At 39.6% G+C, this 11,644-nt stretch overlaps 1 protein-coding gene across 1 annotated transcript in view; it reads right to left on the minus strand.

Annotated features, from left to right (window-relative positions):
• UNC13B (unc-13 homolog B) overlaps window positions 1-11,011 on the minus strand; it is a 234,059-nt gene extending 223,048 nt beyond the window's left edge. Inside the window, exon 1 of the mRNA XM_061200300.1 lies at window positions 10,678-11,011. Within this exon, the coding sequence (XP_061056283.1) occupies window positions 10,678-10,699 (22 nt within the window). The 5' untranslated portion in view covers window positions 10,700-11,011. The remainder of the gene's footprint in view (window positions 1-10,677) is intronic.
• Between the last annotated feature and the right edge of the window lie 633 nt (window positions 11,012-11,644).

The following is an 11,644-nucleotide window of genomic DNA, read 5'->3' on the forward strand; positions in this document are numbered from 1 at the left end:
AAAAATAAAAATATGTTAACTGATCTCTTTAGAAAACGATATTCTTTTTTAAAAGTATGTAATGCCACTAAGTTCAGGGGCTATGCTGTTATCTTGTTCAGCATCATAAACATGAACTCAATATTTCTTTCAAAAAATGAGGGCCACAAATGATGTGAGGCATCATTTTGAGCATAATGGATCTCGTCAGGTCATTAAAAAAAAAAAAAAAAAAGACATTACCAAGCCTACAGGATTAACATGTAAAAAGTATGTATTAATGCCTGTGAAGTGGTTTGAGAACCTGGCCAAATTCCCTTTTTTTAAAAAATGAATATTAGGAATACAGTTACTAGGAGGTAGATTTTGGAAAACTGTTTTATATTATCAGCTACAGTTGAACATAACCAATGACCAAGAAATTTTAATCCCAGATATATATATATCTATCAGATATACATACAAAGGTAGGACTAAAAGATACAAAGTACATTTGGAGTGGTATTATAAAATCAGAGTCCAAGATGGAAAACAAAAATGTCCAGCAAAGGTAAATAAACTGTGGCATATTCATACAATGAGATACTACACAGTAATAAAAATAAACTACTGCTAAATGCATCAAGAGGAAGCATCTGACAAGCATAATGTTAAGCAGAAGCAGCCCAAAAGAAATATTGTATAATTCCATTTATGAAAAGTTCAATATGTCAATAATACCTCAATTTTAAAAAGCTCAAAAACAGGCAAAATATACTCTATCTTGCTATGAACCTAAAACTGCTCTTAAAAAATAAAGTTTATTAATTAAAAAAAAAAAGCTAAACTACAGTGTTAGAGTAGGATAATGTTACCTTTGGGAAGATGGAAGGGAGTAATGACTGAGAGGAAGGGTACGGTGGGCTTCTGGGGTGTTAGTAGTATTTTATTTCTTGACCTAGGTGGTGGTCACATGAGTGTGATCACTTTGTGATAATCCAGTGAGCCATACAGTTAAGATTTGTGTATTTTCAAATATAAACTCAAAATGGATTAAAGACCTAAATATAAGGCCAGACACGATAAAACTCTTAGAGGAAAACATAGGCAGAACACTCTATGACATAAATCACAGCAAGATCCTTTTTGACCCACCTCCTAGAGAAATGGAAATAAAAACAAAAATAAACAAATGGGACCTAATGAAACTTAAAAGCTTTGGCACAGCAAAGGAAACCATAAACAAGACGAAAAGACAACCCTCAGAATGGGAGAACATATTTGCAAATGAAGCAACTGACAAAGGATTAATCTCCAAGATTTACAAGCAGCTCATGCAGCTCAATATCAAAAAAACAAACAACCCAATCCAATCCAAAAATGGGCAGAAGACGTAAATAGACATTTCTCCAAAGAAGATACACAGATTGCCAACAAACACATGAAAGAATGCTCAACATCACCAATCATTAGAGAAATGCAAATCAAAACTACAATGAGGTATCATCTCACACCAGTCAGAATGGCCATCATCAAAAAATCTACAAACAATAAATGCTGGAGAGACTATGGAGAAAAGGGAACCCTCTTGCACTGTTGGTGGGAATGTACATTGATACAGCCACTATGGAGAACAGTATGGAGGTTCCTTAAAAAACTAAAAATAGAACTACCATACGACCCAGCAATCCCACTACTGGGCATATATCCTGAGAAAACCATAATTCAAAAAGAGTCATGTACCACAATGTTCACTGCAGCTCTATTTACAATAGCCAGGACATGGAAGCAACCTAAAGTGTCCATCGACAGATGAATGGATAAAGAAGATGTGGTACATATATACAATGGAATATTACTCAGCCATAGAAAGAAACAAAATTGAGTTCTCTGTAGTGAAGTGGATGGATCTAGAGTCTGTCACACAGAGTGAAGTAAGTCAGAAAGAGGAAAACAAATACCGTATGCTAACACATATATATGGAATCTAAAAAAAAAAAAAAAAAAGGTTCTGAAGAACCTAGGGGCAGGCAGGAATAAAGACGCAGACGTAGAGAATGGACTTGAGGACACTGGGAGGGGGAAGGGTAAGCTGGGACAAAGTGAGAGAGTGGCATGGACATATATACACTACGAAATGTAAAATAGATAGCTAGTGGGAAGCAGCCACGTAGCACAGGGAAATCAGCTCGGTGCTTCGTGACCACCTAGAGGGGTGGGACTGGGAGGGTGGGAGGGAGACGCAAGAGGGAGGAGATATGGGGATATATGTATATGTATAGCTGATTCACTTTGTTATAAAGCAGAAACTAACATGCCATTGTAAAGCAATTATAGTCCAATAAAGATGTTAAAAACATAATAAAATAATAAAAATGAATGACTAATCAAAAAAAGATTTGTGTGTTTTAATATACATATGTTATAAGTCAATTAAAAAAATTTTTAATACACAAATATCAAATCTTCTCTGAACTTTATTAAAGACAGTCCACTATAAGGTATGTATAAAACACCTCCCAAACTTAAAGAATCTTGCTTTAAAAGTTAGAAAAAATAGTGCAGTATTTCCCCGCTCTAGCAGGAACTTAACTTACTCTGCTTATCCCAAATCAGACCTAATAATCCTAATGGATTCTGAGTTTATCTAAGAAAGGAGATATTTTAAGACCTATGTAGATTGCTTGGGCTCTTATCTACTATATAACAAGCACAGAGAAGGTACTCAACAAATATTTACTAATGATACACAGCCCAAACTTTAAACAAACTCACATAGCAAAATCTGAAATACCTAGCACTGGTAAAATAGGATAAACACTCAGTCTGTTGGCCTAGAGTGCAACTTCCAGAAACCCCACCTCTAGAAACTAAAAAAATTACAGAATGTACCGCTTATATGGAAGAACACAATTTATGACACTATCTTTGGCAGAGGAAATTGGTCCTTTCCCCCTTCTGCCTGGCTCAGACAAGGCACAATCAACTTCCTGATGCCATAGCTAAGCAAAAGACACCCTGAAGCAACTCTGCCTGTAAGGGCAGGGACTACTTGAAAGATGATGTGATGAAAACCTAGCAGCAAGGATTTAGCTGAGGCAGATGACAATGTTGGAGAAATAAGGTGACAAGAAAGCACTTGACCAACCTGTTCTTATACCTAAAAACTCTAAAATCATTACTATTCCTACTTTCCAGAGTGGTAGTAAATCAAAATATATCTTTGGAGTCTCCCCAGGCTAGAATTAACCCACAATCAATAGGTGTCCTGAGTGTTCATCAGAGTTCACCTCCTAAGAGTTTCCCAGTAGTATCTGTTCAGTTAGTTAGATGGCTGATATGTAATGATAAATTATGATAAGCTTTTCTAAGGGCAAGTCACAACATACATCGACTTGGTATAGTTCTCATCACTAGTGACATTGTTTTGTTCTGTTTTTAAAACACAAGTAATAAATGTTCAATATAGAAAAAATAATTTTTAAATAATACAAAGAAGATAAACAAGAAAAGTACATGAAAATCACAGGTCAAACTTAAAAGAGCTGAGGTCTTTGGTATTTCTGGTAAGCATAAAATATTACCTACTGGTGAAGGACCTGCTTCTAATAGAGGATTACTGATATGAGAGATGCTGAGGCACTTGGTTTACTAATGGGTCCAGGTGAGTGTAATTATTATGCCAAGAAAACAGCAATGAGCAAATCACACAGAAAGACCAGGTGGAAAGCTGATTGGCAATCTCCAAACATAATAAAACCATCTATAGGGATGTTCATTGTAGCACTGTTTATAGTAGCAAAATTATAAATTATATTGTTTATAAAGGCAAAATTTATAACAGCAAAAAAAATTCTGATCATCAATATGAAACTGGTTAAATTATATATGCTCGTATAAGGGAATAGCACTCCATAGCCATTAAAATGAACGATTTAAACTCACATAAGCTGATAGGAGGGACCCCCCCCCCCTCGTGGTCCAGGGGTAAAGAATCCGCCTTACAATGCAAGGGACACGGGTTCCATCCCTGGTCGGGGAACTGAGATCCCACATGCCACGGGGCAACTAAGCCCTCGCGCCACAACTACTGAGCTCACGTGCCTCAACTGGAGAGCCTGAGTGCTGCAAACTACAGAGCCCACGGGCCCTGGAGCCTGCATGCCACAACTAGAGAGAAGCCCACGCGCCCCAAGGAAGAGCCCGTGCGCCACAACTAAGACCCAATGCAGCCAAAAATAAATTAAATAAATAAATAATAAATATTTTTTTAAAAAGCTTATAGGAAAATATATTATTAAGCTTTTTAAAAAGTTGAATAATATTGTATACCTCCAACTGTAGAATCTATATACTCATACCTAATGAAAATTTCTATGATGGCCAAGAAAGAGTAAACGGTAGTTATCTCTGGGGAGTAAGAATAGGGAATGGAGACAGGAGAACTTTTTCCTTTCACTTCACATCCTAAATTGTTTGAATTTCTTATCATGCATATATATTATCTCTATAATAAAAACAAAACAATGAAAGCAATGAACAAAAAACTTAACAATGGTGTTGAGTAGGTGGTAGGACCATGATGATTTTTATTCTCCATTTTACACTTTTCTGCATTTTCTCAATTTTCTATGATTAACAATATATTAGCATATATTGCTTTTTATACCTCCAAGACTATTTTTTTGTTTTTGATTTTTTAACAAGTCAAGTGTAGTCACTTCTGGTTCAAATTAGGGAGAGAAATCCAGCGCTCAGTTATAAACACTGTGGCAATTACAAAGAAATATGGAAAGACTCAATTCTCAAAATGCTTATTTGTTTGGAGAAAATAGTCATGAACACCAAGACAACAGAAGTTAAAGAAAATCATTGATTTAATTTACTGGAGTTGCTTATGTGGTACTGGCTCCTATGGAAGCAAAAAGATATCAGTATTGTGAAGAAAGCTGTGCCAAATGTTTGAAGAAAGACTAAGTGAATTCTATAAAAGGGTGTTTTTTAAAATTCAAGTCTAACCTCCCACTCAACGTCAAAATTCCTTTTACCACTCATTCAGTCTCTGCTTAAAGTATCCTATGTCAAAAAATCCTCAAAAGTAGTCCACGACATTAGTTAAGAACAACTCTGTTAAAGTTCTTCCTTATGTTAAGCTAAAATCTAATTTCCTATCATTTTCAATCACTGGTCAACTTGTCCTAGTTCTGTCCCCTGGAGCGATAGTTTAGACAATTTTCATTTACTATTATGATCCTCCCCTCTCTTAAATCTTCTCAAGAACTAAACCTCTCAATTCCTCAAATGGTTTCTACACCATTATTTTAATTATTCTCCTCTGAAGAAATTCCAGTTTCTCAGTGTGCCTCTTAGAATCAAATACCCTGACTGAACACAAAATTCCAGAATCAATCTGACTAGTGCTTTTATCTCCTTTGTTTGGGTCACCACGAGCATAGTACAGACTAGTTGCTAGCCGGTATACAATTCATTGTCAATTTAGTGGCACTGTTCAGACCATAAGTAATTTATATTTTAAGGCATTTAAGAGTTTAAAGAGTGTAAAGGAGAAAGATCACTGTGGACTGAGGAACTGAGGACATTTTCAACAACAAAAGTAGACTGTAAGCTGGGAAAGGAAGAATACATTTTTGATAAGCGGAAAACATGAAAAAACTATTTCAGAGAGTATAAATGTGGAACACTGCCAAGGCAGGAATGAACAAAGTTAGTGCTAATAAGGATAGGCAAGAAGATAGGACCAAAAGGAGGGCTGGAGTCAGACTATTGAGAGCCCTTAACCTGCAGGGAATAGGCATGATTAAAGGGTTAGACCAAGAAATTGACTTCTTTTTTTTTTTTTTTTTTAACTAATTTATTTATTTATTTATTTTTGGCTATGTTGGGTCTTCGTTTCTGTGCGAGGGCTTTCTCTAGTTGTGGCAAGCGGGGGCCACTCTTCATCGCGGTGCGCGGGCCTCTCACTATGGCGGCCTCTCTTGTTGCGGAGCACAGGCTCCAGACGCGCAGGCTCAGTAATTGTGACTCACGGGCCCAGTTGTTCTGCGGCATGTGGGATCTTCCCAGACCAGGGCTCGAACCCGTGTCCCCTGCATTGGCAGGCGGATTCTCAACCACTGCACCACCAGGGAAGCCCAAGAAATTGACTTCTTGATTGAGATATCTGGAGATGATTAAATCAATACCAGTTTGCCAAATTCTACATCAGGTTAAATACTGTTTGAAATTTTTTTTCTGAATTGAGGTATAATTTACAATGTTGTGTTAGTTACAAGTGTACAGCAAAGTGATTCAGTTATAATATATATGTATTCTTTTTCAGATCTCTTTTCCATTATAGGTTATTATAAGATATTGAGTATACTTTCCTATGCTATACAATAGGTCCTTGTTGTTTATTTATTTTATATATAGTAGTATGTATATGTTAATCCCAAACTCCTAATTTATCTCTCTCCCCCAATCCCCTTTGGTAACCATAAATTGTTTTCTATGTCTGTGAGTCTATTTGTTTTGTAAGTTCATTTGCATCATTTTTTTAGATTCCACAAATAAGTGATATCATACAGTATTTGTCTTTCTCTGTCTGATTTACTTCACTTACTATGATAATCTCTAGGTCCATCCATGCTGCAAATTACATTATTTCATTCTTTTTTATGGCTAATATTCCATACTCTGTGTATGTGTGTGTGTGTATACATATATATCTCACACCTTCTTTATCCATTCATCTGTCGATGGACATTTAGGTTGCTTCCATGTCTTGCTGTAAATAGTGCTGCTGTGAATACTGGGGTGCATGTATCTTTTTGAATTAGAGTTTTCTCCAGACATATGCCCAGGAGTGGGATTGCAGGATCATATGGTAACTCTATTTTTAGTTTTTTAAGGAACCTCCATACTGTTTTCCATAGTGGCTGCACCAATTTACATTTCCACCAACAATGTAGGAGGGTTTCCTTTTCTCCACACCTTTCCCAGCATTTATTGTTTGTGGACGTTTTAATGATGGCCATTCTGACTAGTGGGAGGTGATACATCATTGCAGTTTTGATTTGCATTTCTCTGATAATTAGCAATGTTGAGCATCTTTTCATGTGCCTATTGTCCACCTGTATGGCTTCTTTGGAGAAATATCTGTTTAGGTCTTCTGCCCATTTTTTGATTGGGTTGTTTGTTTTTTTGTTATTGAGTTGTATGAGCTGTTTGTATATTTTGGAAATTAAGGTATTGTCAGTCACATCATTTGCAAATATTTTCTCCCATTCTGTGGGTTTTCTTTTCATTTTGTTTATGCTTTCCTTTGCTGTGCAAAAGCTTTTAAGTTTAATTAGGTCCCATTTGTTTATTTTTATTTCCATTACTCTAGAGAAAAATATTGCTGCAATTTATGTCAAAGAGTCTTCTGCCTATGTTTTCCTCTAAGAGTTTTATAGTATCTGGTCTTACATTAGGTCTTTAATCCATTTTGAGTTTATTTTATTATATGGTGTTAGAGAATGTTCGAATTTCATTCTTTTACATGTAGCTGTCCACTTTTCCCAGCACCACTTATTGAAGAGACTGTCTTCTCTCCATTGTATATTTGTGCCTCCTTTGTTGTAGATTAATTGACCATAGGTGTATGAGCTTATTTCTGGGCTTTCTATCCTGTTCCATTGATCTATATGTCTGTTTTTGTGCCAGTACCATACTGTTTTGATTACTGTAGCTTTGTAGTATAGTCTGAAGTCAGGGAGCATGATTCCTCCAGCTCTGTTCTTCTTTCTCAAAATTGTTTTGGCTATTTGGGGTCTTTTCTGTCTCCATACAAATTTTAAGATTTTTTTGTTCTAGTTCTGTGACAACTGCCATTGGTAATTTGATAGGGATTGCATTGAATCTGTAGATTGCCTTGGGTAGTATGGTCATTTTAAGAATATTGATTCTTGGGCTTCCCTGGTGGCACAGTGGTTGAGAATCTGCCTGCCAATGCAGGGGACATGGGTTCGAGCCCTGGTCTGGGAAGATCCCACATGCCGCGGAGCAACTAGGCCCGTGAGCCACAATTACTGAGCCTGCGCGTCTGGAGCCTGTGCTCCGCAACGAGAGGCCGCGATAGTGAAAGGCCCGCGCACCGCAATGAAGAGTGGCCCCCGCTTGCCACAACTAGAGAAAGCCCTCGCACAGAAACGAAGACCCAACACAGCTATAAATAAATTAATTAATTAAAAGAATATTGATTCTTCCAATCCAAGAACACAGTATGTCTTTGACTACATGGAAAAAGTTTCTAATTCAATTCTACTCCAAGATGAACTGAAATTGAGTTGTTATATAATATCATTACACAGGTTTCTTTCTAAATATGAACAACAGTCCTAACTGCCAAAATATAATACAAGGAATGTCACTTTAAAAGGATTTACTTTTCAGCTCGGTGCTTTGTGATGACCTAGAGGGGTGGGATAGGGAGGAAGGGAGGGAGGCTCTAGAGGGAGGGGATATGGGGACATACGTATGCATATGGCTGATTCACTTTCTTGTACAACAGAAACTAACACAGTCTTGTGAAGCAATTATACTCCAATAAAGATCTATTAAAAATAATAATAATAAATAACAAAAAAATTTTTTAAATAAATAGATTTATTTTGATCCATTTCTGTAAGTTTCCCCAGCATGAATACCTTGCCATTTAATATGACTACTTCTGTACAAGGTAGCCACTTGTTTCCATAATTAATAATCTTCAGGATCTACATTCAAAAGACAATGACCTGGGACTTCCCTGGTGGCACAGTGGTTGGGACTCCGCCTGTGAATGCAGGGGACACGGGTTCGAACCCTGGTCTGGGAGGATCCCGCATGCCGCGGAGCGACTGAGCCCGTGCGCCCTAACTGCTGAGCCTGCGTGCCACCGCTGCTGAGGCCCACGCACCTAGAGCCCGTGCTCCGCGGCAGGAGAGGCCACGGCAATAAGCCCGCACACCACAACGAGGAGTGGCCCCCGCTCGCCGCAACTAGAGAAAGCCCGCACACTGCAACGAAGGCCCAACGCAGCCAAAAATTAATTAATTAATTAATTAATTTAAAAAAAAAAAAAAAAAGACAATGACCTGCTGGTCTCCAATCCTCCAGGTTCAAAAGGAGAAATATGACTAATGTAACATTAAAGAGAAAGAGCTTAGTTAGCTAAACAGAATTTCTAGAAAATGAAAGCTTCCTGATATTAGAACAAATGAAAACAGCAGCAGCTCCTTCTCTAAAGTTTAAATTCAATTAAATAGGAATTTCTGGTTCAATAATGCTCCTGCCTGAAGAATCTTTCATAAGGGCTAGTTCTGTAATACAGTGTGGCAGTAGAGATTTAAACTGTCCAAGAGACATTGCAAAACCCAACCTCTCCCAAATCCTGCTACTCAACAGCAGGGATCTAAAGGAATAAATAGATTCCCAGCTGCTGAGAGAAAATGTCTTACTAAAAGCAAAGCAAAATTCTCATTAATGAAAAATCAACCATGAAAGAAGAAAATTTCTGTGTGTCTCATAATCCCTGGAAAGAGCCAAATCCATTTTGGGTTAAAGCAGATTTAACAACAGTGGAAGAGAAGAGAGGAAATCAGTTCCATTTGCCAGAAGCTGGGGGAAACGCTTAACAGAGATCACAAACAACAATGCTTCTAATCCATAGAGCCAAAAGAAACATGAACCCTATCCAGTAAAAGGTGCCAGGAAAAGGTTCTTGTGGATAAATGCTCTCTCTCACAACCAAGCCACCTTATTCCACCTAGCTCAACACAGATATGATAGGTTGTAACTTGAATTTCCCAAGATCAAATTCAATGGGTAATCCAAACCCTGCTTTTTCTAATCAGATAATCTCTAAAATCACAGTTCCTGCATTCATTCAAAACCAGCATTGAGCTTCTACTACGTCAGGCACCCGGAATACAAAAACCATTAAGAAACAGTCTCTACCCTCATGGAGCTTAGTCCATGCACCTTGCCTCATCTTAAACCCCAAAGCTATTGCCTTAAAATATTTTCTTAGGGGGGTCAGTGGAAAAGCAATAAAGGACTTCACCTTTAGTTACTGTGATAGAAGTAAATAAATAAATCATACTTCTTATGCTCTGCTCCAAAAGGAGAGAAGCCGACACACCTTTCCAAGTCGAATATGAGCACATTCTTAGCCTAGAACCCACAGGAGGAGCAGGGGACAAAGACAAGCAATAGAGGGGTGCAAGCCAAGAAACGCTGGAAGAAGGGATGTGACAGCTGTACCACTACACGTTCAAAGCGTGATTAAAAAGAACCTGCTACTAAGCCGACTGAGGTTTTACGGTGCAGGGAGAAGGAAGAAAAGAATAGGGGGCTGCCCGCTATGAACAGACACCAACTATCCGCGGTCCCTAGCTCGTCCACTCTCGCTAGAGGAGAGCGCCAGACACTGTTTAATAGGATCTGGGCCTGCCAGCCAACAACACTGTCACATGGCCACCGGAACGGAGAGCTAGCAGTCCCTCATAGGAGCATGAGGAAAAACAAGAGAGAATGGAAAGAACTCTTTAAATGTTCAAAAATGAGTTAACATAATGGTTCCCCGAGGCACGGATGGGACGTAAAGTTTGGAAAAGGTGGTAACCCGACGCCCACTGGAAGCCCGTGAAGACCCCAGGGCGACGTCCGCCCTCCCACCCCAGTCCGCGCACTCACCGCGCACACAGAGCAACGACATGGCCGAGGCGCCGGCGAGCCTCCGCCGCGTCCCAGCCCCGCAGCTGCGCCGGGCCGCTCCCTCTTTCCTCTCAGCAGGTGCAGCAGCTGTTCCCGCTATCGACCCCACGGGTCTCGCCGCTCCTCATGGTCCCCTTCGCAGGCAGCCTCCCGCCGCTCCCTCGGACCCGCTCCAATTTTCACCGTCTGAGCGGGCTCCCGATAGTGGTGAGTACCGGCCGGCAAGCGGGAGACTGGGCGCGGCACCGCGGCGCCATCGCTGAGAGGCAAGAGCGACCGGGACACCCTCCCCTCACTCCAGCCGGGATCCAGGAGAGCGCCGGGACAGAGCCAACCAGTTGCGCCCCGCCTCCCAGCCAATCAACTCACGCCCAGTCCGCCGACCCCGCCCCCTCACGGGCACGTAGGAGGTGGGGTCCCCTTCCGCTTTTCTTAGTGAAAGAATGAAGGCAGATCCGCACACTAACTAGGCTTACGGCAGAGAGGGGCGGGCTTCCCCCTCACCTGTGTGGGGCGGGAATTGAAGCCTTCTACCCCTCTCACGTGGGCGGGGCTTCCACCCAAGAACAGATTCTTTTCATTGAGAATTTCTATCGGACCTCCTTCTGAGTCTATCCCTTGCAGCTTACTGTAACAATCTAAAAAGATCGTACCACGCTTTGCTGTACACCTGAAACTAACATAATATTGTAAATCAACTATACTTCAATTTTAAAAAATGGACTTTAACAAGAAAAAAAAGCTTTTGTAACTTTGTATGGTGATGGATGGTAACGACTTATTGTGGTGATCATTTTGCAGTGTATACAAATATCAAATCATTATGTTGTACACCTGAAACTAACATAATGTTATATGTCAACTATAACTCAATAAAGAATGGGCTACTGTGCTTCCCTGGTGGCACAGTGGTTAAGGATCCGCCTGCCAATGCAGGGGACACGGG

This window comes from Eubalaena glacialis, chromosome 9 (assembly GCF_028564815.1).
Source record: "Eubalaena glacialis isolate mEubGla1 chromosome 9, mEubGla1.1.hap2.+ XY, whole genome shotgun sequence".
In the NCBI taxonomy this organism is placed as follows: Eukaryota; Metazoa; Chordata; class Mammalia; order Artiodactyla; family Balaenidae; genus Eubalaena; species Eubalaena glacialis.